This window comes from Oryzias latipes, chromosome 10, assembly GCF_053564925.1.
Source record: "Oryzias latipes strain Hd-rR chromosome 10, Olatipes_Hd-rR_3.1".
NCBI lineage: Eukaryota > Metazoa > Chordata > Actinopteri > Beloniformes > Adrianichthyidae > Oryzias > Oryzias latipes.
This window is the reverse complement of record NC_136246.1, coordinates 17,260,624-17,288,448: the sequence shown is the minus strand read 5'-3', so window position 1 is coordinate 17,288,448 and position 27,825 is coordinate 17,260,624. Positions and strand designations below refer to the sequence as shown.

The window sequence follows — 27,825 nt, the reverse complement described above, 5'->3', positions numbered from 1 at the left end:
AAATTGTGAAAATAACTTTAATGTTTGCTCAAACCTTGAACAAAATGTCCCATGATGCCACTACTTAAAGTCCACAGAAGCACAAAGGATATTCTTTTACAAGTGATGAGTAATTTGAGATTTAACAATAATGGTAGCATTGTCTTAAGTGGAAACACTTTGGATGAAAACACTCCACACATTTGGTGATTTGATCTCTGCAAGCAAATCGCTGAGAGGAAGAGGAGGAGCAGCAGTCCATCACAACATGCTGAGCCGTTCTAATGAAATGCTCCATCTCCATCTTTCCTTCTCCGGGGTCCATTTTCACAATGACTTGAAGTGGCACCATCATTACCAGGAGACAGGAAGTGTGCAGAGTCATGACACAGTTAAACAGAGAGCAGTCTGCTGCTTTCCAGTGTTAAGTGTTCAACTGATGAAGGCAGACATTTTTCACTTTAAAAAAAAAGGTTCATAAAATATTAACTCCATGCTTAAAAAGTGACAGAAGCACTTGCAGCACACAGACTGTCCCAACCAACCAAAATCCAGTCTGCAAACAAAGAATGGCAGTTTATGCACATTAAACCTGCACTGATTTACGTATTTGGTAGTTGTCAGAGCTGAGTCTGAAGACACATAGGAATCCTTACAGAAAATCTGAACTGTACTGTATGCTACAAAATTAAAAGGTTGGTTTTGAATGTCTTAAGGGTTAGGTCACCCCCTATAGGCCACCACGTGTTTAAGATCTCTCAGAATTAGACTCACACTGCTGATTAAATTGTTTTGGTTTTTTTTTTTTTACAAATAAAGTCAATCAAAAATATTTAAAACAGCAGGGATTATGATTCTGAGCACCACAATTGCAGCAGCTGACATGTTTTCTGACTCGTTTTCTTGTAAGATGAAAACCCTGGAAGAGTGAAGTTACTGCTTGTGCTTCCTCCTGGTATTCTTCCTGATCAGAGCCTTTATCCAGCCGGACCGTTCAGGCCGACGAGCCGTCGCCACCTCCTCCATCATTGGCTGCAGCACCTCACCCTCCTGCTCGGTGACAGAGTCCTCCTCTGGAAATGATTCCTCCTCTGAGTCGATCAAGTCTGGGTACAGAACTGAGGAGGTTACAGTCACCACTTCCTCTGCAAAATGTACCCGCCGGTTGTCTTCAACACGTCTCTGAAACAGAAACAGAATGAATGAAGGAACAGAAGACAACAAAAATGTAAAGGTCTTCTTAAATGTAATCATTACTATGTATAGCGTGGGATCTGTAATGATGCTTTGCTTTTTAAAACTGCAGTTGTTGGTTCATCTCAAGAAGCAAACAAGATTCACTGCAACAAAATATTATTAGGATTTTGTAGTAAGGAGAAAATCTACTGTAGATACACAAAATTATTTCATTCATAAATAACACACACTGGATTTGTATTTGCAATATCTTTTGTTAATTATAGCAATGTTAGAAGATGTTTTTTGTCATTTCCCACCACTAGATGGCACCGCAAGGGAAGAAACTCACTCTTTTTGTGTCAGTTTCCATTGAGGGCTCTGAACTGTGCTCTTTGGGGTGTCTGAGGACACCACGTGGTGCAGAAAAAGCTGGATGTGAGAGTGGCGCACTTAAAGGTGGCATGTTCTGTTGTGAGTCTCCTGATGCATCCATCATAGCAAAGTTGATTTGGGTCCCATAAGTCACTGTCCCCGCTGTGAAATGAGAAAAAAAAAAAGAGTAAAGTTAAAGCATTCCTGCAACAAATGACAACAAATAAAGTAAATGAAAAATATAAAAGATCAAAGAAAAGCTATAAACTTATATTCTGATTCATAGAAAGAGGATTTTGTGTGTTGACTGAAAATATTTGCATGATTGCGATCCTGCCGAGGATTAAAGTGCTCTGACCTCCATCTGTTACTTCTCCTTCATCCATCTTCTCAGCCCGATGCTGATGCTGCCTCTTTCTACTGGCATAGAGTTTCTTCATCAGGGTGGACTTGTTCATATTATCCTCAGACTGCAAACAAAAATACCTTTGTTTTAATTGTTGAACCTGGAAACATTTTTTGCATCATTTTATCAGATACAGTGTTGAGTTTCTCACATCTGCTTGTGTTGAAGGTCTGTGACAAGACCTAAAATTCCTCCTTGCTTCACTTCCTGCAGACTGCAGGTCCAATTTGCTATTATCATCTTCCATAGCTTCTGAATGTTCAGCTTCTCCGACAGCGTGCTGTTTTCCTTTATAAGCATCCGTAATGGCAGGCAGGAAAGTTTGAGGTGCCATCCCAAAGCCGTCAGCTGGTGATGAGATGGTGCTCCTTGAACTCCAGGTGTTCCTTCCGTCTCCAGGGTGATTATAGCTCTGCAGTAACTGATTATTGTTGTGAGAATCTGGTTGATTGTGGCGCTGGAATACAGACTCCGCTGATGGCCTTTGACGCACTGAAGTGGTTGAATGGCTGGGATTTAAGAAATTTGCCCACTCCTGACCCTTGACAATTTCATCCAGCAGACTAAATGACCCCAGACCAATCTCAAAGTCACTGGTGAATCTGGAAAAAGAAAAAAGGTCACTTATAAAATAAATGATAACATATTAATGTTGCCCTTTAATTTGTGAAAAGGTTTTGTTGGTTTTGGAGATAAACCAAACAAACTGGCATTTGGATGACAATGTCAGCTAACAACTAACACCATGAATGAGAACCATGCTTTTCAGGTTGGCTTCATTGTATTTCTGCATCCTGTTTGCATGCAGAAGGTTATTTCCTTCCACAAAAAAGCCCACAGCACATGTATGAAAATGTGACTCTGGGCAGCTGATGACAAATGCTGTCAGTTACTGATATAAGTCAAGGCCATTAATGAGGGGGGAAAAATCTAGTAACTGTACTGGCATGGAAACATTCTTAAATTCCTTTCATATCTTTGTGATGATGGCTTTTTGAGAGACATTGCAAACAGACTGTGAGTGTTCGGTGCTTTATTACTGGAGCTAAAACCCTTGCGCTTTTTTTGGAGTCAATTGATTACCTGGAACTGCTGTCAGTTGTGCTGTCCTCTGTTTTTACAGGAAACATGCTGCTGCCCACTGAGGAAAGAGCCCCTTTCCCATCCGAGTTTGATGTATTAAAAAGATCCTCCACCCGTTGCTGTTTTGAGGTTAAAATTTGTCAATTAAAAATCCTCAATTTTCCATCTAAAGATTTATTTTTGAAATTTTGACTTTAGGAAATAAGAAAAGTGAACATATCCTACTCACCTGAGTTTCTTGCTCGGCTATCTTATCTGTCGTGCTTCCCTCTTCTCTTGGCTTTTTGCCATTGTTCCCTTGTTTGTCCTTTAGTCTCTCCTTAATTTTCTGTGTCCATCTCTTTTTGGTATTATTCTCAGATTCTGATCTCTGTTTTCTCCTGCTGCCTGCTGGTTTTTGGTTACTTGCAAAGTGCAAGCCTCTACTTTGGTCCAAACCTGCACCATTCCCCGTGTTCAACTCCTTGTTGTCTTTGTCAGCATCAGTACCCTTCTTGGACCACACATGCGATTTGGGTGTGAAACCCTGAACTGTGGTCTGATTGGATCTCAAATTAAAAGCAGTCTCCTTATTAGCAAGGAAGGGTTGAGTCATTGTAAAGTTTCCAAAAGTGCTTGTGTCCCCATTAGTGGACTTAAAGGAAGTGAGATCAATGTCCTTTGGTGATGTTGCAGGAAACAGATGCCACGTTGCTGCTGGTGTGACCCCAGGATGAGTGGCGTGTTCCAGCACCCAGCTCTTGCTCTTGTTGCTAACAGCACTGAAATTAAAAGAAGGGAAGGAAACTGGACTGCTCACCTCACAGCCAGGACCTGGTTGCTTCCCTTTTCCACCACTAAAGCCAAAGTCAGTGGGGGACCCATACTCTTTTAAGGCACTTCCGTTGAAACCAAACACTTCCACAGTGCTGGTGTTGACCCCCTGTGGAGGGAACAATCCTTTTTCATGATGTTGCACCGGTGTGGGAGCATCCACGGCAAATGTTTGCTGGGATCCATGGCCTTCTGATCCTGGCTGGAGCTTCAGTTTCTGAAGCATTGACTGCAGCATGGCCTGCGTGTCTGTCTGTTGCTGTGACTGAGACATCTCTAAAGGTCACATTTAGATGTAGTCACAGTGTGTACAAACGAATAATCCTCTTTTTATCTAAACTAGCAAAGGTATCACACCATTTTCTGTTGTACTGAGGCTGAAACCCATGTTAGAAAAATTGAAATGTCACAATTATTTGATATAAAAAACATCCTGCAAGGACTAAGTCCCTTTTTTGGGATGTTCTGGTCTGTTTCAATCATGCTTACACTTTCTCTTTGCAAACGGTCAGTTGAACGTCCTGTCACTTCTTTTGTTGATGTCTTCCTGTTATTTTGAATTTCCTCCACTTAGAATCCTCAGGTTTTATGAAGTAGGGGTCCTCCTTTCCTCGTTTTAACAAAAGAAGCCAGCACCTCCCGAAGGCAGTCCTCTTGTATCCATTAGATATCTTTCACTGAATGTCCACAGCGATTAGTTTAGTCCCACCTCTTCTTCTTTTCGCGGCCACTACTGTCAGCGGTGATCAGAGGAGAGGTGGTTCTCGACAGCGTTCCTCAGATCTCACGCACTGAAGCAAACCAACACGTAAAACCAGTGAGGTTAGATAACTTTGCTTTCCCAGTGACTCTCCCTTTGTGACTCTCCCTTTGTGACTCCCTTTGTGACTCTGGCTTTGCAGCCAGTTTAGCTTGCCCTTCCGTCCTATTTCTCTCAGGCTCTCTTACACATGCACTATTTTTCTCCACTTTGGGTTTCAGCTAGTAATTACAGTGAGGTTTTGTAAGATCAGTAGCTACTTCTAAACAGAAGAAGAAACATGACACAAAAAGTCAGCTTTTTGGAAAATGCCATTTTACCTCCACCCTTTACTTTTGTTTTTTCATTTTATCTAAATGCCAACAATGTCAAAAACTTGACATTGTTGGCAGGGAGTCAAACTTACCACTTGAACTACAGCAACTTTTCCCTATATGTGAAATAAACGTGCATAAAAAGCACAAAAACAGAATAAAGTAACAGAATTATCTTTAAAACTTTAAGAAACAGATAATAACACTTCAGTTATTCAGGATATTACCTGTATTTTTATAAAAACACCTACAATTATTCCACATTGGTATTGTTTTCCAGAATACAGCCCAAAATGTGTGGGAATCATGCCAAAGAAAGCAAAGTCTACAACAAAGACTGCAGCTTTACAAGTTCTTTCAAGAAATCTAGTCATAGTAAGAGGACAAAGAAGGTGAAGAACTTGATCACCTGTAACCACCTAAAGCTTGAAGAGGGTCAAAAGAAACATACTGCACTTTTTAATAAGGTAAAAGCCTTTAAAGGACCAAATTCTCTGTTTTAGTTTAAATGACTGAAATGACATTGCTTTGCTCTTAGGTGTAATGTGTTGGGGGAGTGGGCACCTCAACAGAAGTAGACTAAAAAGACGAATTTGATGTAATATGTTAAGTGGAAAGTGATATTGAGTGATAGTGGGTGGCTGTGGTGGACGGAGTGGACACAGTTAAGTTGCTGTCCGTCTATCAGAAAAATATATTATATACTTTGCTTCGGAGTCTGTTAAATAAAAAAATAATAATATTTTTATAAGTTGTAAAGACAGGTTGAATCCTTTAATACTGCGAGTGTCGACGTAAAGAAATTTCATAGTAAAAACACCAAAGCTATTGCGCATGTGCATGGGTGTAGCCGCGCCCTCTTCGAAATTCAGTAACTCTGATTGGTCAACTGTGCGGAAGCAGCTTGTGGCGCCGTAAACAACGTGAGGTTTGGCTCAACTGTCTTGCAGTCTCCTAAAAAAACATTTGGTATTCCACTAACATTTAAGCATAAGTTTAGAAAGTGCGTCTGTGTTGTACGTGCAACATACGAAAGCCCCCTTAATTATTTCGATGGTGTTGCACAGCTGCTAGTTTGGATTCATTTTAGACTAACTCGACGGGGAAAGTTCGTTTGCAGAAATGCAGTGTGTCGTGACGGGAGGAAACGTGAAAGGTAGACCAGGATTTTTCTGTCACTGAAACACAATTGTGCTACTACCATTGATAATAATAACAAAGCTGTCGTTATTACCTGTTTGGGCGCGTGCGTCCACTCAATAGTGTTGGCCAAAGCTATCCATTCTCTGTCGCGCATCGGTGATGAGTTGTACGTGGAGCCCCAGGAAGACGGGGTGAGCTGCTTTGACGCTGTCAGAAACACCAGCACTTCCTCCTACCAACCATCATGTATATATTTTGCTTACTTCCTGTTTGCGTCGACGAATGGTGCTGATTTGAATGCATCTCTCTCTTGTAGCTGGCGCTGCGGTCTGTGAACTCTTCTCGGTCGGCATATGCTTGCTTCCTGTTCGCACCACTCTTCTTCAGCAGGTGCACGCTCCGCTCTCGTTTCAATCAATCACAGATCGTGTCAGTGATGCAAGTCAGCTTCCAACTGCCCGTGTTTTTGTGCAGGTACTCGATTCCCGACGGGAGAAACTTCCGCTGCAAGATAGCAATAAAGGTGGATTCTCAAGCTGTTTACCAATGAAAGTGAATCTGCTTATCTTTTTGTGAAAAATCCCAAAGCTCATCATCAGATGACTCCAAGTACTTTTCTTTGTCCTTTATTAAGTACATTTCCCAATAAAACATACTTTGACCATTATTTGTTAGTAATATTTGTAATCATTTAGTTGTTATTAGCATCAATTACATCTCCATACTCCTTCCTCCAGAACTGTCAGATCCTCAGGTCCTGCTCTCTAATCTGAACCAGGACTCACAGCGAGGCCTCTTTTCAGTACAGTGCTCCTCATCTGTGGAGTAACTTACCTGCAGATCTGACATTTTCTGCATCCGTGGAGATTTTTAAATGTAAATTAAAGATGCATCATTCTAACGTAGCACTGCGTAACTCATATAATTAACTTATTTATTTATTTGGCTTTTCAGTATTTTATGTTATCGTTAGTATGTTTTTACCCTTCTATCTTTTAAGCTTTTAATCTACTGTTTTTTATGACTTTTTAACCTATGTTTACATATGACTTTTATGTCAAGCATGTTGATGAAAGGTGCTCTAAAAATAAAGAGGTGGATTGCAATTAAAGTTTTTAATATAAACGTGATCAGATGAAAGATTTATGACATTGATATGATTTGCTTTAATCTGCCACTTATAGCTTTCACCCGTCCTGTTAAGTTTGGCAGTCCAAGCTTACTTTTATTGGTTAGTCATTAAACATATTTTTGTCCCCTTTTAGAAAAAAAAATCCCTTTATTTCCCTTCTTTGACATCTTGACTGTCATACGATGCATTTGTACGACTATTATTATTATTTTTTCAAACTCCTAAACTCCCCCAATCTATTTCTTTTTCAATTTTAAGAATAGGAATATGTATGATTGCTTACCGACTGTTATCCGATTTAACTGTTTAGAAGTGAAAGTTTTTGAGCTAAAACCCGTTTTCTTGATTTCAAGTTATCTCTTTGCTGCCATGTAGCAACTTTAATGTTGTGGTTATCTGAGTGAAAATGTTTCAAACCTCTTAGCTTCCTTCCTCTGGCAGTTGTAGATAATAACAAAAGGGGCCAAATACGCCTATTCTCACTGCTGTGTGAAAGCTCACCTAATAGTAACATCACTTTGCAAATCAATGTCTAACCTTTAACCCTTTTTTAAAAGAAGCAGTTAGGATATGTTGTTTTGTAAATGTTCAGACACACGTGCATTCATTATTTTTCTCTTATTTGTTGTTGTTTTTTTCTGTGCTTGTCAGAGTGTACAGTCTGTATTCAGATCTTTGGCAACTCTGGAGAAAACGGTAGAAAAGTGTCACATTGAGCTGAATGAGCAGAAAGACCGCCTCACCTTCACCCTGCACTGCAAACATGGTAACAGTGCTTCACTCCATCCAGTTACTCAACAGTCATCAATTCATCGTATTTATCTTAATCGTCTCTTATTACTTTCTTTTTCTCCATAGGCCTTTTAAAAACACACAACCTGTCTTACCAGGACAGTGAAAGTCTGCAGGCAGTGTTTGATAAAGACACCTGCACCAATGAGTTCAGAGCGCAGCCAAGGTATATAAATATTGTTGTCAAACGGCTTTACTGATACTATTTCCTTCAGTTTTTATTAGCAAAAAGGAGAATATTTAGCAGTTTTGCTAATGAAAACTGTGTTTTGTAGGGTGCTGGTGGATACAGTCGCCCACTTCCCTCCATCTCTGGAAGAAGTGACTGTGACGGTGAGCGATGAGCGGATGTGGGTGAGAAACCATGTGGAGGATGAAACAGGTAACACCACTGGTGTTTTCAGGAGGAAGCGACAAATGGTTGCTTATTTAAAACATCAGCAAATTACTGTACAGACATATTTGCCAAAAAAATGTAAAATACAAACTGTTCATATTTACAAATTCAGCTGTAACACATGCATATAGTTGTTAACTGGAAATGTTTAAATCACTCTGCTGATGGATAAAAAAGAAAGAAGTTTGATTTAGAACCAATGGGGGCTCTTGTGGTAGTTTGACCAGGTTTTTTCTGACGGACGCAAAATTCCAAAGGAGTTCTTTTCAGCAGGTGTTTCATTCAATTTTCCCGTTTTCCTCAGAGCGGTCCAAGGCCATGCTGACAGAGCTGTGTCTGGCTTCTGATGAGTTTGACCATTTTGTTGTCAAGACTCCTAACAGTGTCACCTTTTGTTTGAAGGAGTTTCGGGTGAGATTTTTAATTTCCCAAGTAAATCATGGGAGCCATGCAAAAGCAATTGTAGATATAGACATATTCTATATTTAATGCCACCTGTCTTTCAGGGTTTGCTTGTGTTTGCAGAGTCCAGCAATCTTCCTGTTTCCATGTACTTTGATGAACCAGGAAGGTGAGCGCGTTTATCGTCAGACCCTTGCCGTTTGTAATCTGAATTCATTCTCTGTATATTTATGTGTGCTTTTTTTGTGCATCAGTCCCGTGGTGCTTTCAGTGACAGACGGTGTCCTTGAGGGAAACTTTGTGCTGGCTACACTTTCAGACGACCCCAGCCTTCCTAAAAACAAAAGCAAAGGGTAAACACACAAACACAGAAAAAGCTGGAAGTATGTCTTGTCTCTTCAGTTCAGATATTGACAGTCATTTTCAGATGAATATGCATGTCAAAAATAAAATCTGGCATTGCCATTTCACTAGTAACTTAAATTACTTAAGTAAGCCTGTCAGCATTTATGTACTATACCATGTGGCGGGTAAAGAAAGCTCTGTTTAAGCGTCGTATATTTTCCCCTAGCCTTTGCCCCAGGTAGTTTTTATAAAAAACCTTTTCAGTTGCAGCAAATGGAGCAATGAAAAACAGGTAATCTGAATACTTACTTAAAATTCGAGACCCCCCCCAAGTATAAAAGAGCTCCTATACTCTTCCACTAGCTTATAGCCCCTCACACTACAAACCTAACATTACAGATGCAACAAAAATGGCGAGCCAGATTGGAGCTATCCAGCTACACAGTTCTAAGCCAGATCATGGATCTGTTTGTCTACAAGTGGATGCATCAAAATGGAACGGAGCGGGGAGCTTGTGAACCGCTGATTGCAGCTTTTATGTCACAACTACAAGCTTTTTCCAGCAGCATTTTTTGTCTGCGACCTGATTTACAATGATTTGACTAAAGAAATACTATTAATAATAATATTATTAATAATAATATTATTATTATTATTGTTTATGTATGTCCTTTGTAATTAGAAAAAGGCCACAAAAACATGTTAAAAAAACCAAAAACATAATTTTTAGTGGAGTGGATCATTGATGTAGCAGAATGAAGTCGATCTAAAGCAAAAGGACGGATTGATTAAAAGCATTTGACTTTTTTATACTCAATGAAGAATCCGTCTTCCTTACAACCTGTGGATCAACAATTCTAAGCAATCACTTGGTTGACATGGGACTTGAGGTATTTGAAATATGAGGAGTTGCATGTCTGGAAATGTGTAAAAAGCCTCAGGGAAAATTCCTTTACAAGCGTTGAAACGTCAGAGTAAATTAGTCACGGCGCTTTTTTTTTCTTTTTCCATTCTGGACTTTCTGGTCCACTCTAAGAGCTCACGCACCGCCGTCACCTCCTCCTGATGACTTTATGAACGATGACATGGACTCCTACCTAATTGCCATGGACACCAGTGTTGCATCAGGACCCTCGACTGCTGGCCCATCAGCATCAACACTAACCGACCCCTGTACCTCAAAACTCCCTGAAGCCAATCACAGGACAAGAACACACAGTGAGGAGGAGGAAGAGGAGATGGAGGATGGTTCTGACAGGCCACCCAACAAAAAGGTTTGGTTTAGATACTTTTTTTTTTTTTTTTAATCACTGCACACACAAGCTTAACTTGAGTTTCCAGGTTTAAAGATCAGGTTTAATCCAACAAACACAGCAAAAACATGGTTTGGAACACCAACCAGGTAAAAACAAATTTGAAAACATAGAAATTGCTAAAGACTTCATCTACTCTGATGTCACAGATTATTCTGACATGTACATCCATAGAGGGATTACTGCTCTACATTTGCTCAGTCTGTCTGCTGACACACCATGTAACAGCTCCTTAAGCCCACTGTTGACAACAAGATTTACCATAGTTTTGTGCTGCATGCAGCTCAGATTATTTCCAATCCCTAACAGTTCTCTTGATACTCTGGCACTAAAAAGAGAACACTTGTGACCTGTTGTATCAAGGGTTCTAACTGCATATTATTTAATTTTGAGTGTTGATTAAAGCAAATAATAATTATACAAACATGGCATGGGGGTGTTTACTGGTTTATCTATTTTTTTCTCCATAGGCCTTTACAGAAAAATCAACAACTTAAAATAACTATTTGTCTTTGTAGTAGAAAATGATGTATTTTTTAACGTCTCGTGTTTTTTTCCTCTCACAGTTCCGATCCCTTTTCTTTGGATCCGTGTTTCCTCCATCCCCCAAGATTAGTACACAACCTGTGACGACTCAGGAGGTGTTGGCCAGCGACAGTGAGGATGAATCTTAAGCGGGGTGACAGACAAGGGAGTTGCAGGTAGACGTGACGGTAGAGGGGATGTGAAAAGGCTACTGCATCACGACCTGAGGACTTCTTCAATAAAAAAAAAAAGTGGCAGTTTGGACTGTGCTGCTCCCCTTTATCGCCCGCTGTGAGGCTTACATGGACCCTGTTTGTTACTGAGAGGCCAGCAGCGTTCTTGTTGGATTTGATCTGGGATCACATAGAACTGAAAAAGAAGCACTTCTGTTTATTTATTTATTTTTTTGGTTTTGCAATATGTCTGATATGTAAAGCAGAAGCAGGATGTCAAATCCCACCAAATAAATGTTTTTCAAGTAAATGTGTAAAGATAATTTACTTTTAAAGATTTCACGTGTTCATTAATGTTCAACTCAAAATGTTTCCTGTCAGAAATACGAGTCAGCATAAGTCAGTGCATGTGAGCCAGTCTTTGCAGGCTGAGCGACATCGCCGCTACTGTTCTCCGTCTTCACTTGAAAACTATTTGCTTTCGCCTCTTTTTTCTTCTTCCCTTTTTCCAGCTTCTCCTTTTTCTTCTTGAGCTTCTCCTCCTCTTTTTCCTTTCTTTCGTTCTCTCTCCGCCTCCTCCTTCTCTCTCTGGAGTTGATTTTTCCCTCCACCTCTCCGTCCATGAGTCTCTCTGACACCGTTTCATCACTGAAATCTTGAATCAAGATTTTGGGCACTTGCATTTTTACTTTGGTGTTTTTTGGCTTCTCCCCTCTCAGTCTGCGCAGAAGGCCGAAACCTTTAGGATAGTCTGGCTGCTTCTCCTGGAGTCTCACGGATGTCTCATCTACATCTGTCTTTACTACATCTACTGTTCCAGGATCTGGTTTTGAGGGATCAGTGGTGCATTGTGGTCTGCTGCTTTTCACTGGGGAGGTGAAGAGATCCTCAGAAAGTCTGCGTGCTAACCTTGACCCCTGTGAGTGAGACGACCGGCGCATGCAAAAGTCACTGGAGGACCTGCTGCTGCGGCGATACTCAAGTCCTTTCTCCAGACTGCGGTTCTCAGAGTCAGCCTGGTTTTCTCTGGAGTCTGGATCTAGGTCTTGGGTCTGTAGAATACTGCCTGGAGGTGATTCGTGGGTTTCCTGGGTAGACATGAAGAAATTGTTCTCTGCTGCTGTGTTTTCTGCAACTTTTTCTGTGCTCTCCGTCCGGTCTGCAACACTCAAAGTGGCCTGGCTGTTCAATTGTTCCACTGCTTGCAAGTCAGGAGTGTGTTCTTGTTCTGGAGTCTTGTCCTCGGGCTCAGCGGTTTGGTTCGCTGCATCACCTTCCATTAAAGCGACAAACTTTGCGTTGTCCTCCGTTGTTTCTCCTTGTGTTTCATTTAGATTTATTTGATCAACAATACATCCCTCTTTTTGTGTCTCTGAGAGTTCAGCCACAACATTTTTTATTATTTCTTTTATAAATTCAGCCACAAATGTTTCTATGTTTGGTGAAGCTGCAACCTCTTGATCCGTCTCTGCATCATCTGTGAGGTCAGGGATCTTTCTTTGTTCAGGTGATGCTGGTTTGGGTGCGTCGTCTTCACTCTCTGCTTCCTTTTCTGAATCTATTTGTTTTTCTGTTGCTATTAGTTCAGAATTTGATTCATTTGGGATCCCGTCAGGTTCCTCTGAGGTCTCTATAATCACATCTTGTGAAACAGTTTCTGTTGTTTCTATCTCAGCTAATGCCTCACTACTCTGGTTTTGTCCCACAAGAGCAGGTTTCAATTCATTTGTTGTCAGCTCTTCTTGCTCCTGTTGTGTGTCTTTTATCAGGTCTTTGGCAGCTGAATCTTTTACTTTGCTGAATTCTTCTGAGTCTAAATCGTTCTCGTCTTTTGTCTCCAATGTCTGTGTGACTGTATCCACCTGTATCTGCTCCACATTATCAGCTTCTGCCTCTTTTTGTTGTTTTATATTGGTTTTTATCTGACTGGTATCTACATTTTCCTGCACCTCTGTGTTTGGATCTGGCACCGCTTCCCCCTGAATCTCGGCGTGGTCGTCCTCCACTGAAGCCATGTGCTCAACATCTGCCTCCGGCTTGTCTATTTCCTTGTTTTTCTTGTCAAATTCAGATTCCTGGGAAATTTGTTCATATTTTTGCTCTTGCGGGACTTGACTCTGACTGGTTGTCTCTATCTTTTCCTCTTCTTCACATGGAGGTGTGAGTGTTACGATGACTTTTTCTCCTGCGTGCTCAGTTGATGGGTTTGGTGTTTTGAGTTTCTCTTGCTCTGTTGTTGTTGTGAAAAAATTCTGTGGTTTGTTTCCCTCTGAAATGAAGTCTTCCTCTTCTTCTTGAACACTGGTTGCCAACTCGGAATTTAAATCTGTCCAGTTTTTCCAGTCGCCCCTTTCTCCCATGGAAAGGTGCCTCACAACTTTTTTACCACCTTCAGGGTCATCTGTGGAGACTTTTCCTACTTTCCTCCACTTTTTGCGAAGAAGGGAAGGTGACAGCGAAAGAGTAGAGGCTGAGCGAGCGAGAGACAGAGTCAGGTTCCCTTTGACTTTTTGAGTTTTTTCTTTTTCTGCTTTTTTCTCTCGAGCTCTTGTCCACACCATCCTGTATCCATGGCAACGGGCTCTAGGGTCAAATTTAGATGTGGGCCTCTCTTTCCTCCACTTGCCTAGCTCCTTCTCTGTTCGCTTCTCCAGATCTTTGGCTGAGAGGGGTACAGAGCACACCTGAAAGGAAGGCAAAGTGTCAGGTCTCGCTCTTAATTTAATTAATTTAAAAAGAAGAGAAAAAAATCTACCTCTACTATGAAGGCATCATCTTCTTCTTGGACTTGTGCCTTGACACCCCTCAGTGTTTCTAGAGTCTCCACCTGACCCTGACACTCCTTCCTTTGCTCTGCACGTCCCAGGACCCGGCGCACCAGCACTACTGCCACCTGCAGGAGCACTCGCACACCTGCGCAGCAGAAAAGGAGGGGGGTGCAGGGCATAAAGAGGTTAAAATCAACTTCTAAGCAAGGTAAAGCAGTGAGTGCAACATTAAAATAATAAATGTAATAAACCTGTCAAGAACGCATCTAAAAATGATCTAATTCTAGATAATCATCTTGTCCTCCAACTGCAATGGTAGAGGACAAACATCAGTATTACTTTTGGAAGAGTAGACACACCATAGCAGAAGAAGAGGTCCCAGACTCTGAGGAGAGTGTTGAAAGGCAGGTGACGTGTGAACAGACACATCAGCCAGTCGGTGGCGAACATGAGGGGCTCCACGCCGTGCTGCTGCAGATGTTTGTGTGCAGCCGGGCACGTCCTCTTCAAAACCCAAGTCAGTAAGGCTGCGTCAAACAAAACTCCCTCCTAAACAAAACAGCTCTGTAGGCTCAGACAAACAGCTCATGTGCAGCCACAGCATTCACTGCTTACTTCAGTGCACGTCTGCTAAACTGGTATTTTGCTCAGAACATGTGTGTGCACTGTGTGCATGTGCTTACCAGCAGAGGGCTGTAGTATCCAGGCAGGTACTGCTCACTGATTTGCACCAAACACCAGAAGGCTTCCTGCCAGAGGTAAACAAAGTAAAAAAGTAAGGTTTCGAGCTTTTAATTTAATGAAAAGATTATATGATCAGAGTCAAAAAGCAAAAAGCATCCATCCATCCTCAAAACCCGCTGAATCACAATAATAATAGGCCTGCTAGAGCCAATGCAGCTACAGTTGAGTAAAGGCGGGATACACTTTGAACAAGTCGGCAGTCTGTCGCAGGGCCACACTACCTAGGGGCAATTTAGAGTTACCAATTACCCAAGAAGCATGAAATGCCCTGAGAAAACCCACGCATGGACAAGGAGAGCATGCAAACTCCTCACAGAAGGGTCCCAACCAGGATTCGAATCAAGGTCATCTCGCCGTGAGGCTAGAGCGCTCACCCAAACAGAAAGTAGAAATCACATAGGTAAATCTTTGCCTTTTGGCTGCTCCCTTTAGTGGTCGCCACAACAAATAAGGAAATCACCCTTGTGACTTCCTTTACTGCATCAAAGAACTATCTCTTAACCTGTTTCCTGGTAGCTCTAAAATCAGCATCCTTTTATAAACATAATCACCGTCCCTCCTCCCAGTATGTCCAGACCATCTCAATCTTCTTCCACTTTCGGCTTCTCCCATCAGGGGTCGCCACAGCGAACAAGTCGCATGGTAAATTTGGCAATGTTTTTTTTACGCCGGATGCCCTTCCTGACGCAACCTTCTCTAGCCGGGCTTGGAACTGGCAGAGGTAGAGAAGGGAACAGGGAGCAGCCTGGAGTCGAACCCGGGTTTCACGGACGGAAGGCGCCGCAAACCAGCACGAGCTAAACTGGCTCCCCTCCAGACCATCTCAATCTACTGCCCTGAATTTATCTCTGGCTAACATGAGCTGTTACTCTCATGTATTCACTCCTGATCTTATCCATCCTCATCACTCCCATTTAGAACCTCAGCATCTTCATCTTACAGCTCTGCCTCCTGTTTCTTTCTCAGAGCCACTGTCTCTAAACCAACAACATGGCTGCTCTTGGCATAGTCTTCTGGACCTTTCCTTTCATTCTTGCTAACACTCTTTTGTCACACATCAGAAACCTTCCTCCACCCATTGCAGCCTACTTGCACACCTCTTTACCTTTTCCCACACTCTCTGTTGTCTTTAAGTACTTAAAGTCCTCCACCTTCTTCACTTTTGCTACCTGTAACCTCACTGTTACACTTGAGTTCAAAGCTGATCCCGCCTCCACCTAGAACTCATCTGTCACACTTACAGCACACTTCTACATGGTCTTACAGCTCTCATACATGTCTTGAACATCTCAAACGTATTTCTCTGCCACACCAGACTTCCGCAGACAAACCACACCTTTTCCCTCTGTATCCTGTCACAGAGTTTATGTACATCTACAAAGACAAAATAATGTATTTGACCTTGGTCAAATAAATAAATATACAGTGTATAAATAAGTATTGCTAGGTCATAATTTAGTCATCAGAAGAAATGTAAACTTGGTATAAAGCTCAAAAAAGTGTGTGGAAGAACTTAATGCACCCTTGCAGCTTTCAAAATGTTAAAGGTGACCAGAGCATGCTCACAGGATGGAATGAATAAAGCAATCAACGGACAGTATGATCTCTGTTATTGAAGCAGAACCTTTGTTTACTTTGCTGTGAAGTCTTCATGAGTGTTTAAATACAAGGACATCAGAAAATAACTTCTGCAGTCTTTGAGCTTTTCCTTTAATCGAGGATGTATCTGAAAACCAATTCTAATAAGGTTGGGCCCATCATTCTGCAATGAGAACATTTCACATGAAGAAAAGAGAGCCTCCCAAAAGTGAATATCTCAGTAAGTTAACCCACAAATCAGACAGTAATACAATCTAAGAAATACCAGAAATCAGACGAGTTGCATCTCAGATCCTAGAGGCCTCAGGTTATAATTTAAAGCGCAATTGAATGCACAAACATCACTTAATTGGACAGATTAAGCACCCTATTACTAATACAACTGAGGCAGCACATTTTAGGTTTGCAGAGTTTCATGTCAATAAAACTAAAAGTGCGTAGGGAAAACTACATTTCGAAAAGAGAAGACCAAAGTGGAACTGTTTTGGTAAAACACATTCCATCCCCTTTTTAAAAAACTAAACTAAAATAAAACAAAAAGTATGTCAGCATTAACACCCACAGGTGTCCTGAGATCCTTCATTCTGCCCCAAATCAGTTTTATTTCCAATAGATATCTACTATGTTCTGGAGAACATGTTAAATCCTCATTCCATTCCTAGATCTGATCGTTATGGTGCTCCACAAAGTTTTTGCTCCAGTCCAGTTCCTGTTATCCATGATATTTCTGAGTACTCCTATTTAAAAGAGAAACAGTCATTTCCATTGCTATGCTAAAGCCATTCCGCTTTGTTGACAATGAAACCTGAAGAAACATGCACATTTTAAACCAGAACTCAAGTGTTTGAGACCAACTGTGAAACCACATAGCTACTTTAAATGACATTACTTTGGCCTGTCGTGCTATTCTGGCCTTTGAGGTATTTTGAACCTGCACCTGTTTTCTGTTATCATGGGAAACTGGTGTCAAAAGCAGACATTTTCATGTGCATTATATTGGTCAAACTCCCATATACTCTTTCCAAACATGTTGCTAATAAGATACTGAACGATGGTTTACTCATTTTAGGCAGATCAACCACAGCAGCATCCTAAAATGTTGACTACAACTTTTATTGTAAATTCGCAATTAGTTTAAAATGAAAAATATAAAACTTATTGTGTATCAAACTCTCAAGGAACAACCTCTGTTCTTTCATATCAACTAACATGAAACCTTTTTCTTTACAATCCTCAAATAAAAACTAGGCTTGAAACTATTTATAGAAGCACAAATTTATCTATTATTTTTATTTCATCTCATATTTAAAAAGTCTGTTAAAATTTTATATTTTTGAGAAAAAAACAATCTGTATCTCTCTCTAAACGATAATGACACCCTTGTTTATGAAGAAGAAAAACATTTGGTCAATTAAGTAGCCCTGCATCTTACTGCATTTGCCAAAACAACATCATAAACTTAAATTTAAAATGTTTACATTTTGGGATCTCAAATAGTGCAAAAGATGTGAAGGGGTCAAGGTTAGTTTTGGGTTGCAGACAAAAAAAATGATTTACAATTCTGTTTCAATATCAATAAAACATAATATATATGTACTATATACACACCTATGCATTTGAGGGAGGTTTTATAGTCAGTGGGACCGAAAACTGTTATCAATCACTACCTGAGCTGGCATGTTCATGAGCAGCACTGCAGCTACCGGCCCTTGTGCTTGGCAGTAACCCTCGTCTGGCTGGTACTGGGTGTAAGCCTTTAACACCCGGAATAAGCCACGCTGCCTGCACACAAACCACAACAATTACCTACACCCAATCATTGAAATGCACAAACAAGGTATTAGCTTTTGATGTTTCTTTTCTTTCACACAGATAAAATAGTTGGAGCAGTTGCAGAAAAATAAAGCAAGCATAGGACTTTGCTTTAGGATGGTGGTCGGTAAATTAAACAGGGGAAAAGCTGCCTACCCGTGTCCATCTTTGGACTGGAACATCTCGTGAAAGGGGAACTGTCGGTCCAGGTCCCTCTCAATGATGTCCACCCAGCTCTGCACACCCGCCTGTGAGTCCAGGGACTAAACAGTATAATCATTCAGTCAAATCAGTCATGCATGTGTTACTGTGTAGTCCCACTCCAGTCATCTTTTGAACTATTGTAAAAGCATTTCCACTGGGTTTTTTAAATTATGATTTTGCTGTTTTTATCATAAATCAAAAATCCTGTGTCATTTTCTAGACCATAGTTTCTGCAGACCGGCAGGAATTCATCAGAAATTTACCTCTGAGTCATGGGCAGGACCGCCGACATGATGTGAGCCCTCCCACAAGTCCCATCATTCATCTGTCTACAGGCTAGTCCACTAGCTTACAGCCTCTCACAACCCCAAGCTAACTTCAGTGGTGCAACAGAAAAAATGTGAGCAATGTTGGAGCTATCCAGCAGTACAATTTTGAGCCAGATACCAGCTAAGATGAAGAAAACAAAGACATATATGGATCTATTTGCCTCCAAGTGGATGCATCACAGTGAAGTAAGGAGCTTGTGACATGCCGATTGTAGTAACTACTTCACTGCTACAAGATTTTTTCAACTACATTTTTTCATCTGCTCCTGATTCACAACAGTTTGAATACAGAAATACTACCGCAATTTTCAGTCTAATTTTCTTTATATGTCCTATGTAAAGTCTGTGTAAACAGAAGACATTGGACCACACAAATAATACACATTTTTCTTGCCTCGTAGAGATTTTTATTCTGTTCCATCTTTTCGGACGCTCCGCTCAGCAGAGACCAGCACTTTGCTCTAAGCGATGCAGGAATTCCTTTCTGACACTGCACCTTGACCTGCACAGATATCACCATCAAACACTCAATCCAGCATTCAACCATCACATAAACATTGTTTAGGCAACAAAAGTGTCTGATCCACAATCTACTCTAATTTTTTATTGTACAATTATATAAAATTCTACGTGTCTCAGTTTATCTCAGCAGCTAATTTTACAGTGCAAATAATGACTTCTTGTCTGAAGCAGGTCGCACCTTACTGCTTTTCTTCAACAAGATGTGATCCCATTGCCCAATGATGTTAATCCACTTGGCCTCCCTCTGTCTGACCAGCTCAGGGGACGGACCCACACTTCTGATATGACAAAGTACAAAAACCATCAAGTTAATTTCAGTGTTTTTCAGATCCGCTCTGTTTCTGTTTTGTCGGCCTGCAGTGCTGCTTCACACAGCTTGTGTTGTCATTACTGCACAGAAACTCAGCTACAAAAAAGGAGGCAGGAAACAGGAAAACCACACTCTAGCAGCATGATGTCTCCATGGTAACTGCCCAGGATGTTATCAGTGAAGAAAGTGTGAAGATGACAGGTAGAAGTTTGCTTGGACCAACTAAAAATGTGATTTAAGTGTAGCTTCACCTGCTAAAAATGTTATAGAAATATTCATTAGTCTCTGCATAAACAGATTTTTCTGCAAAAGGTTAACAACATTTTATTCATTTGTACACCTACAGAAGTTATCTAATGAGACAAATTACTTTTCCAGAAATGCAAACGGAGCTTTTTCCACATTTATGGTACAGTAAAAGTGATCTGAGGTCAGTGAGATCTGTGACATTTCCAAAAACTGTCTCCGTCTTCAAGTTCTCTCTCTGTAACAGACTTTTTTTCATTTACACTTTGCTCTAGTTTGTTAATTGACTACTTTTTAGGGGGTGGTAGGCTCGCAGCTTTACTTTAAAAAAAAAAAAAAAAAACGTTTTCAAAAACGTTTCTGTCCTCCAAAGCAGTTTTAATGCTCCTCCTTTCAAAAAGAGATTAAGATTACTTACATATCTGATAAAACTTAATTGTATGTTAGTAACTCTTTTGCATAAAGCTTTTAAGTAAGTCCTATCAGAGTGAAGGAAACCCATGCGCACTCGCTCTTTTTATTTATGACATAGCTACAACAGCTGGTAGAAATGTTTCAGTTATACTTAAATATCACATAGACGAACAGATGTAATATTTTATAAAATGTTGTTCCAGCTGAACCGTTCATTTTCAATATGAGCAGTGATGGGATATTCTATAAATCACTTGTTTTTGACTTCACTCTGTTTTGTACAATGTCTACAGAAAGTCAATGTAAATAATTTTAGAAGGATGTCAAACTTTGATTTTTACGCATATTTTCTTCATATTTTAAGTGTGTGTCTTAAAATACAGTAAGAACTGTTAAAGCCTTGTTTTAATGACAGCGTTCACATCAGGATGTACTCACACAGATGTGGATCCATTGGTCAGGATAAAGCCAAACCGGTCTGTCTCTGGCTCCAAACTGATTTCTGACCCTGAATCAGATCCTGAGTTGTCCTCTTCGCTGGTGTGTTTTGGAGCTTGACCTGACATCTTCCTACAGCAGAAGATGAGACTCTTACGTCCACTTTGCAGTAAAGCTGGAAAGGTCCATCAGCGTTGAAGTTCAAATGGCCGTCAACGTGTTTTTCCACTGTTTTGTCAGATGATTGCTGAGATCTTTTGTCTTTTTTTGATAATGTTTAACTTCTTGCCATTTTATGAAAATGCACAAGCATCAACGCTCTTAAAAATATGCACTAATAATAAATACCTTTCAAAGTTTCGTCATGGCTGTTTTGTCTGTTGCTGAGGAGGTAAAGCGTAAGACCCAGCAGTGATGAAAGAGGAAGGCAAGCTTCCTCTCTCTCTCTTTCTTACTCATTTTCCTTTAGCTGTTCATTCTACACTCCGCCCATTTATACATAACTTGTGTATCTAACAATCCTCACCCTGAGAAAATGTTTTAATCCATGTGAACTTGTTTTTTATATAAACTACTTAATTAAGAAAGGAATAACAAGAGATTTTGACTTGTGAAATGTCAAAAGTGACATTTAAGGTGTCACAACAGAGCAAAATATGAAATAAAGACGCCCCTTAAACTTATCTAATGTACAGTTCAGGGACTGCTGCCCGTTTTTATAGCTCAGTGGGAAATTTGTGTACAAACATGCACTTTAAAACTATTGGTTTTTGGTATAGACTTTAAAAAAGGAATCTGTACTATCTTGTCTGAATTATCCCAAAACATTTACCTATCACAATAGTGAAAAAAGGCTGAGTGCCAAATGAAGTCTAAATCAGGTCAAGCAGTGAAAAACCTCGATAAACAGGAGTCATCTAAATAAACATATTTAGGAATACGTTAATAAATCTTTAAGAGACATGTGTGCTGTTCTAAAATGTTTTAAAATGAGTGTAGAGGCCATAAATATCTAGGTATATTTTAGGCTAGTTTTTAGCAGTTTAACTAACTATCCTTTCTTACTTATTTACAATGAGGATCAAAGATAAATCAATAAAAATCTATAAATTTTTGTTTGCCTGTTAATCTATAATTCTGTAGTGTTAATGAAGTGCTGTTATGTTGCGAGGGCTACTTTTTCCGATTATCCTGTGTTTCCTGAATGCACCATGACGTTGAAGTTCTCTCACGGATTTGGAACCCCAGATTAACGACTTTGTTCAAATTGTGTTCCCCCGTCTGCAGGTTTCTGTGGTTTAACACTAAGTTTTGTAAGTTCGTATGTGTGTTTTGGTCTGGTCTGTATCCCCGCAGATGTCTGCCTCACTGAGTCTGCGTTTTCTGCGTTGCTGCTCTGAGCAAGGTACCGAACCGCATGCATTAAACATCATCACAGTGAGTGATTCAGTTCCATTCCTCTGGCTCTCTCTCTCTCTGCAGGTATTTTTGGATTTGGCCCCGGTGTCATCATGCGAACTTTAAGTGTTAGCGTGCAGAGAGGCGGTTATAGTACGTGTTGCCAAAAAACAACAACAACAACAACAAAAAAGAACTGCAGATTATTGGTGTTTTCTGAATAATGACCAAGTCTAATAAATCCTTAAAAAGCACTCTGTAATTTCCTCTCTAATCTTCTTGCAGAGTATGTCAATGCCCAAGAGCTGCCAACTGATCTGAGATCTATAACTGACCGTGCTGCCACAACCCTGCTTTGGACTGAACTCTTTAGAGGTAACACTCCTTTTTGATTTTAGCAAAGATGGAGCGTTTTGTAAAAGCTAGACAATTCAGATTCCCAGTAAACATGTTTTACAAACTGGCATTATGCAAAACAAAACAAACCTATTCATACATTAACAGATGCACATACTGTTTGCACCTCAGCATACCTAATGCATTTTGGTTTTCTACTGATCTTAATTATTTCAACTTTAATGAGCAGAAAGTGTTTAAGAAAACTGAAGGATTGGGTTGATGTTATTGATAAGTCTCCCGTTTCCATTTCTCATACTGTAATTATTAGTACACAGTGTCTGGCTGATGTTCTGTTTGATTCCTTTGTCCACTTTTTCCTCACAGGTTTGGGGATGACTATGAGCTACCTGTTCCGGGAGCCTGCGACCATCAACTATCCATTCGAGAAGGGCCCTCTGTCGCCACGGTTCCGTGGCGAGCACGCCCTTCGCCGATATCCTAATGGAGAAGAGCGTTGCATTGCCTGTAAACTGTGTGAAGCCATCTGCCCTGCTCAGGTGAGCGCAAATTAACAGTGTTTTACATTTTTATTGTAAATAAAATGATGCACATGTCAACAAATGAGAAATAGACATATGGCAGACAGGAAGATAAATGACAAGAATAAAAGCATCGTCTTTCAAAATGCAAGGATGTAATAAGTAAAAATAAACCTAAAAAAAAAACTAAAAGGAACTGGTCTGCATTTATCGAATGCTTTTGAATTTGTGTTTTACTTGTATTTTAATTCAGTGTGATACATTCTGTCTTGTGTAGTTCTTCTATTCTATTCTGTCCTGTTCTATTCTATCCTATTCTATTCTATTGTTCAAATGAATGACATGCTACATAAGAAAAGCTTTTTTTTGGCAGGTTATACAAATAAATAGTGCAGGTAACTGTCTAATGAGCATTTGGAGCAAGCAACAGCGAAAGCTCTGGCCCCCCAGAGCTTACACTTTGACCTTGGTTCATCCCAGAGCAGCTGATCAGCTGATCTGACTGAAGTGGAAGTTAAGGAAAGGAAATAAAATATCTACAAATACTACAAAATTTACAGGCTGGTGGTGGAGAAATGCCAAAGTTGATGTTAAGTAATATTTTCAGGTCTTTCAATTTTGCTTATGACATACTATATTTTTCTGTAGCATTTTTTTTAACGTTTGACTAACACTCAGTATGCACACGACATGCTGGGCTCTTACAGCCCTTTATCCTTTGAAGTAAAGATTTCTTATACCAAGAACTGCTTGTCTGGTCTGATCTTTTGTTTCCTCATGTCTAAGGCCATTACTATTGAGGCTGAGACTCGAGCTGATGGCAGCAGGAGAACTACTCGCTATGACATTGACATGACAAAGTGAATCTACTGTGGTTTCTGCCAGGAAGCTTGTCCTGTTGATGCTTTTGTTGAGGTAGGAAAAAGTATTGTATTTTTTATCGCGATTTTCTTTTGTTTGGCGATCAGAGTGGTTTTTCACGTTTGAATGTCTGGTATTTCTTTTTACATTTGTCCTTTTCTCTTTAAATTTCTCTAAGGGTCCAAACTTTGAGTTTTCCACAGAAAGCCACGAGGAACTACTGTACAACAAAGAGAAGCTGCTCAACAATGGGGACCGATGGGAATCAGAGATAGCAGCCAACATACAAGCAGACTACTTGTACAGATAAACCTTTTGCATCTGCAGTCTTTACTAGGCTTTACTGCATTAAAAGCATTTACTTTACTATTATATGAGCCACAAAGCCTTTAGGTCTGCTGCTTTCCTGTCAGAATTTAAAATCGTAAAAACGCACAAATTATATTATATATTGTACAGATGAGTAGTGTTAAACTTATAAGTGTTAAATTTGCACATTTTTATACAAAATGAGGCTAATACAAAGTCTGGAAACACTTTGATCTGACTGTGTAGTTTGAAAAATGTGAAATACTCTTATTTAGGACTAGTTATGACACTAAAATAAAGCACATTGGAAAATGTTGTGCTCATTTGTTTGTTGCATTGCATCATTGTCTTAAAATAAAAATATAAGGACGCATTCATGAGAATATAAAGAACTAATAGCAGACTTTTATATATTTAATATTTATATATTATATTATTGCTATATTTATACATTACATTATATACATATATAAATATACTAAACTATATATTTTTTAAACTGTATTTAGAACCCAAACTCAAAAAGGTAATTCTTTTCAAACCGTTTAGTGAGTCACGTGACCAGGGCGGAAACTGACTCATAGTCCACGCTGAATCTCCCGCGAACGCGGCCATTTAGTCTTTCCTCTCGCTGCAGTTACACCGGTGAGTCTGTGATCACTTGCTGCCGCAGGCCATTCCATATTTTCAACTTTGTACCCGTTTAAAGGGTTTAATAGAGAAAAATACGTTGAGGTAGGATTAGGATTCACGCGTTTGTGTAGGCCATGTGATGTGTGTACTCAGAGAAACCAATCAAGCTATTCGTGTTTCTTTTTTGTATTTCTGTGTGCCAACTGCTAGCTAAGCTAAGCTAGCAGTTGGCCCCGTTGAAAAGAATACCCACGGTGCTAAGCTAACGCTCGCGTTTGCTAGCAGTTATTAAGGGGACTTCTGTGTGCTTTTTCATAATCGTCTGATTGTATCCTTATATTAGATTTTAAAAATACCGTAAATGACTTGCACGTGAAAAACGTGCTTAGGTCGGATTCGAACCGGTTTACAGAGGGGAACACGTTTGTGGCGTATCGAGACCAATTGTTCTAGCCGAACAAGAAAAAGTGCGCTCTCGCGTCATATGGCGCACTACGTTAGTGCTTGTTAGCATTCGAGCTAGTTGGTAACCATCGATTTTAACGTTGTGCCTTAGGGCAGGTTTGTTTTTATTTAATGATGCCGTATTCTTTTGACCCGTTTTCGTTAATTATGTTTTCGACTAAAAAGAGGAACGCATTGCTACACACTTGCTGGTGTGTATAGAACATGCTAGAAGTTATAGGCGGGTAACGGCCCGGTTCTTCTTAAACTTACAGACCGTAAATTCCACAAATAATTACGGTTGTAGCTCTTCGTTTAGTCATATTTAATTTCCTCTAATGTGACCAATGCTAACCCGAGCAGACCGCTAGCATGCTAACAAATTCATCCCGCCTTTCTTTTTACTTAGAAAAGTCGCAGCCATGGCTGATTCAATGGGGCAGTCTGTACCAGTTGCAGTTTTCAAGGTAAGTTATGTCATAGCAATTGATATGTTTATTTGTTGCCCAGTGTTCGTAAATGCTAAATGCAGTGTCTCCTCAACAGTTGGTGCTGGTTGGAGATGGAGGCACAGGAAAAACGACTTTTGTGAAGAGACACATTACAGGAGAGTTTGAGAAGAAGTATGTAGGTGAGTATATTCCACTGTAATTACAGATAAACAATATTTTCATCTTTTTAGATATTGCTGTACAAACCGAAACAGTTGGAAGTTCCCAATACTATTTTTGAGTTAGAATGTGCTGGAACATCATTCAAATCTTTGATTGTATATAATAGCCAATATTTTACTTGGGGTGTCGCGTTTAGTGACACGGAGGTTTAAAAATAGTCAAAAAGCTCAAAGTTTGCATTTGAAAGTATTAATGTAAATATTTTCTGTTTAGCAATATGTGGTATTGCAGATAAACCCATGAGCCACGCTTAAAAGCAATATGGTTTTGTCTTGATTTTAAAATATTTTGTGCTTTCGATGACACCTCTACGCGTCTTCTTCTATTACAGCTACTCTCGGAGTCGAAGTGCACCCACTGATGTTCCACACCAACAGAGGACCCATCAAGTACAATGTCTGGGACACAGCTGGTCAGGAGAAATTTGGGGGCCTGAGAGATGGCTACTATATTCAAGGTGCTCCTTTTATTTTCAGAGAGGTTGTCTTGTGCGTGTGACCTCTGAATATTAAAGTTGATACTTATCTGTCCCATCAACAGCTCAGTGTGCTATCATCATGTTTGATGTCACATCTCGGGTCACCTACAAAAACGTACCCAACTGGCACCGTGACTTGGTCCGTGTCTGTGAGAACATTCCCATTGTCCTTTGCGGCAACAAGGTAGACATCAAAGACAGAAAAGTCAAAGCCAAGAGCATCGTGTTTCACCGCAAGAAGAACTTGCAGGTAAAATTGCTTCTTTTCTTTTTTTTTTTAATTATTCAGTGTCTCTGTGTTGAATTTACACAAACTCATTTGTATTTGTCTTATTTAATTTCTTTTTCCAGTACTATGACATTTCTGCCAAGAGTAACTACAACTTTGAGAAGCCCTTCCTGTGGTTAGCAAGGAAGTTGATCGGTGATCCAAATCTGGAGTTTGTGGCAATGCCTGCCCTTGCTCCCCCAGAGGTCCTTATGGACCCCAACCTTGCCGCTAAATACGAGGAAGAACTTCAGGTGAGTAGTACACGGTTTTTCTTTCATATTGCACATTAATCATCATGTGCATTCATTAAAAAAACAATAAATGTCACAAAGGAACGATATACACGCTCTGCTTCTGTTTTCCTGTTGGGTGCTTAAACATTATTTTGTTTTCCAGGTTGCATCACAGACAGCACTCCCAGATGAAGAAGATGACCTCTAACCTGGGAACCGCTTTCCTTAACCCTTTCCTTTTACCCTTCTCTCTCTGACTGTGGACAGGAAGTTGTTTTGCCCCTTTACTGTAAAATCCCTTTTCAGATTTTTTTATTTTTGAATTTTTTTGTTTTAAAACTTACAAAGAAAAAAAAACTTTGTGCAAAAGTTGTCGTTCTAATTTCATTGTAGGACAAGCCCATCCCAGATTTGTTGTTGGCATGGCAACGTGCTACTTTTCATCAAGCACTCTCCACTGCATCTACCCAACTCACATAATGCTGTTGTACGGTGTACTGGGAGCACTAAGGGGAATAAACTTTGAATAAAAATATTGTCATTAAAACATTGACTTGACTTTGTTTTTGCTTAATATCTTTGTTTCCTAAATAGTACATGTAAATGTGAAATAATCTCAATGATAGTTGTTTATAAAAAACTTTCAACCTTAATTGCTCTTCAATCCTATTTTCCTTTAAAAGTATTAAGGCTTTTAGGCATTCTTTGGTTAAGGAATTTAAAGATGTATAACTGGCGGCTCAAATAGTGAAAACTTGTTTTATTAGCTTGTCTATTGCCTATAGCAGCCTGTGACCCTGAGAAGGGTTCATCAAGTTCTGAAGATGATGGATTGATGACTCTGACATTGGCACTAAAAGTTCCATTTCTAAAAGAACTAAAGCAATATTTTGTGACTAAAACGATGAAAGGACTGAGCTGATCTTTCCAGTTAAACATTTAATTGCTGCAAAAGTATGTGCACACCACAGAGTGAAGACTGCTTCCTGGAACTCGTGCTCTTGAGCTATTAACATTTTGAGCACTAGGTGGCAATTGTGTTCATGTATTTGCAGAGGCCTAAACTTGCCTGAGGTGTTGCATAAAGTGCAGATGGGTGTAGCTATTGTTCCTCTGACAACAGTGACATGTT

At 39.9% G+C, this 27,825-nt stretch overlaps 5 protein-coding genes across 8 annotated transcripts; 3 read left to right on the top strand and 2 right to left on the bottom strand.

Moving 5' to 3' along the window:
• Positions 1–3: 3 nt before the first annotated feature.
• LOC105354882 (uncharacterized) lies at positions 4–6,434 on the bottom strand. The gene is made up of 7 exons (XM_011480089.4): positions 6,141–6,434; positions 3,249–4,623; positions 3,020–3,138; positions 2,088–2,538; positions 1,889–2,000; positions 1,508–1,692; positions 4–1,161 (listed from the first exon to the last, which is right to left on the bottom strand). The coding sequence occupies exons 2-7, from the start codon at positions 4,104–4,106 to the stop codon at positions 913–915; spliced, it is 1,974 nt and encodes a 657-aa protein (XP_011478391.1). The 5' UTR covers positions 4,107–4,623; positions 6,141–6,434; the 3' UTR covers positions 4–912.
• Positions 5,802–11,438, top strand: rad9a (RAD9 checkpoint clamp component A). Its single transcript, XM_004073234.5, has 12 exons — positions 5,802–6,062; positions 6,170–6,240; positions 6,366–6,439; positions 6,524–6,572; positions 7,833–7,947; positions 8,040–8,139; positions 8,249–8,355; positions 8,675–8,781; positions 8,877–8,941; positions 9,027–9,125; positions 10,154–10,391; positions 10,997–11,438. Exons 1-12 carry the CDS (start codon positions 6,029–6,031, stop codon positions 11,102–11,104), a joined length of 1,167 nt encoding a protein of 388 aa, XP_004073282.1. The 5' UTR covers positions 5,802–6,028; the 3' UTR covers positions 11,105–11,438.
• On the bottom strand, positions 10,447–24,636 carry tbc1d10c (TBC1 domain family, member 10C). Of its 2 annotated transcripts, XM_078953555.1 has the most exons (11): positions 24,503–24,636; positions 22,659–22,749; positions 20,515–20,646; positions 19,285–19,384; positions 18,979–19,086; positions 18,208–18,314; positions 17,907–18,021; positions 14,580–14,645; positions 14,256–14,445; positions 13,884–14,041; positions 10,447–13,812 (listed from the first exon to the last, which is right to left on the bottom strand). In XM_078953555.1, exons 2-11 carry the CDS (start codon positions 22,679–22,681, stop codon positions 11,506–11,508), a joined length of 3,306 nt encoding a protein of 1,101 aa, XP_078809681.1. In that variant the 5' UTR covers positions 22,682–22,749; positions 24,503–24,636; the 3' UTR covers positions 10,447–11,505. The 2 variants fall into 2 exon arrangements, with proteins under 2 accessions (XP_078809681.1, XP_011478395.1); XM_011480093.4 differs by lacking the exons at positions 22,659–22,749; positions 24,503–24,636 and adding an exon at positions 20,863–20,959.
• On the top strand, positions 21,712–24,096 carry ndufs8b (NADH:ubiquinone oxidoreductase core subunit S8b). Its single transcript, XM_011480088.4, is given in 6 exon segments — positions 21,712–21,919; positions 21,997–22,065; positions 22,198–22,287; positions 22,636–22,808; positions 23,577–23,705; positions 23,830–24,096. Coding segments are annotated over 6 exon segments (675 nt in total). The 5' UTR covers positions 21,712–21,837; the 3' UTR covers positions 23,962–24,096.
• Positions 24,483–27,240, top strand: ran (RAN, member RAS oncogene family). 3 transcript variants are annotated; one of them, XM_004073231.5, is made up of 7 exons: positions 24,483–24,605; positions 25,447–25,504; positions 25,584–25,668; positions 26,043–26,168; positions 26,252–26,439; positions 26,541–26,711; positions 26,857–27,240. In XM_004073231.5, the coding sequence occupies exons 2-7, from the start codon at positions 25,460–25,462 to the stop codon at positions 26,899–26,901; spliced, it is 660 nt and encodes a 219-aa protein (XP_004073279.1). In that variant the 5' UTR covers positions 24,483–24,605; positions 25,447–25,459; the 3' UTR covers positions 26,902–27,240. The 3 variants fall into 3 exon arrangements, with proteins under 3 accessions (XP_004073279.1, XP_004073280.1, XP_020562191.1); XM_004073232.4 differs by having other exon boundaries at positions 24,568–24,695; XM_020706532.3 differs by lacking the exon at positions 24,483–24,605 and adding an exon at positions 24,858–25,249.
• The last annotated feature ends 585 nt before the right edge of the window (positions 27,241–27,825 follow it).

Excerpts from the sequence above, each read along its gene's own strand:
- LOC105354882 (XM_011480089.4), bottom strand. The coding sequence starts at position 4,106 with ATGTCTCAGTCACAGCAACAGACAGACACGCAGGCCATGCTGCAGTCA. Across the intron at positions 2,001-2,087 it reads GACCTTCAACACAAGCAGAT|TCTGAGGATAATATGAACAA; the intron begins GTGAGAAACTCA and ends TTTTGTTTGCAG. Across the intron at positions 1,693-1,888 it reads AGGAGAAGTAACAGATGGAG|CGGGGACAGTGACTTATGGG; the intron begins GTCAGAGCACTT and ends CTCATTTCACAG.
- tbc1d10c (XM_078953555.1), bottom strand. The coding sequence starts at position 22,681 with ATGGTCGCAGGCTCCCGGAACAG. Across the intron at positions 18,315-18,978 it reads AGAATAAAAATCTCTACGAG|TCCCTGGACTCACAGGCGGG; the intron begins GCAAGAAAAATG and ends TATACTGTTTAG. Across the intron at positions 13,813-13,883 it reads ATGATGCCTTCATAGTAGAG|GTGTGCTCTGTACCCCTCTC; the intron begins GTAGATTTTTTT and ends CCTTCCTTTCAG.
- ran (XM_004073231.5), top strand. The coding sequence starts at position 25,460 with ATGGCTGATTCAATGGGGCAGTCTGTACCAGTTGCAGTTTTCAAG. Across the intron at positions 25,505-25,583 it reads TACCAGTTGCAGTTTTCAAG|TTGGTGCTGGTTGGAGATGG; the intron begins GTAAGTTATGTC and ends TCTCCTCAACAG. Across the intron at positions 25,669-26,042 it reads GTTTGAGAAGAAGTATGTAG|CTACTCTCGGAGTCGAAGTG; the intron begins GTGAGTATATTC and ends CTTCTATTACAG.
- rad9a (XM_004073234.5), top strand. The coding sequence starts at position 6,029 with ATGCAGTGTGTCGTGACGGGAGGAAACGTGAAAG. Across the intron at positions 6,440-6,523 it reads GCACCACTCTTCTTCAGCAG|GTACTCGATTCCCGACGGGA; the intron begins GTGCACGCTCCG and ends GTTTTTGTGCAG. Across the intron at positions 8,942-9,026 it reads TACTTTGATGAACCAGGAAG|TCCCGTGGTGCTTTCAGTGA; the intron begins GTGAGCGCGTTT and ends TTTGTGCATCAG.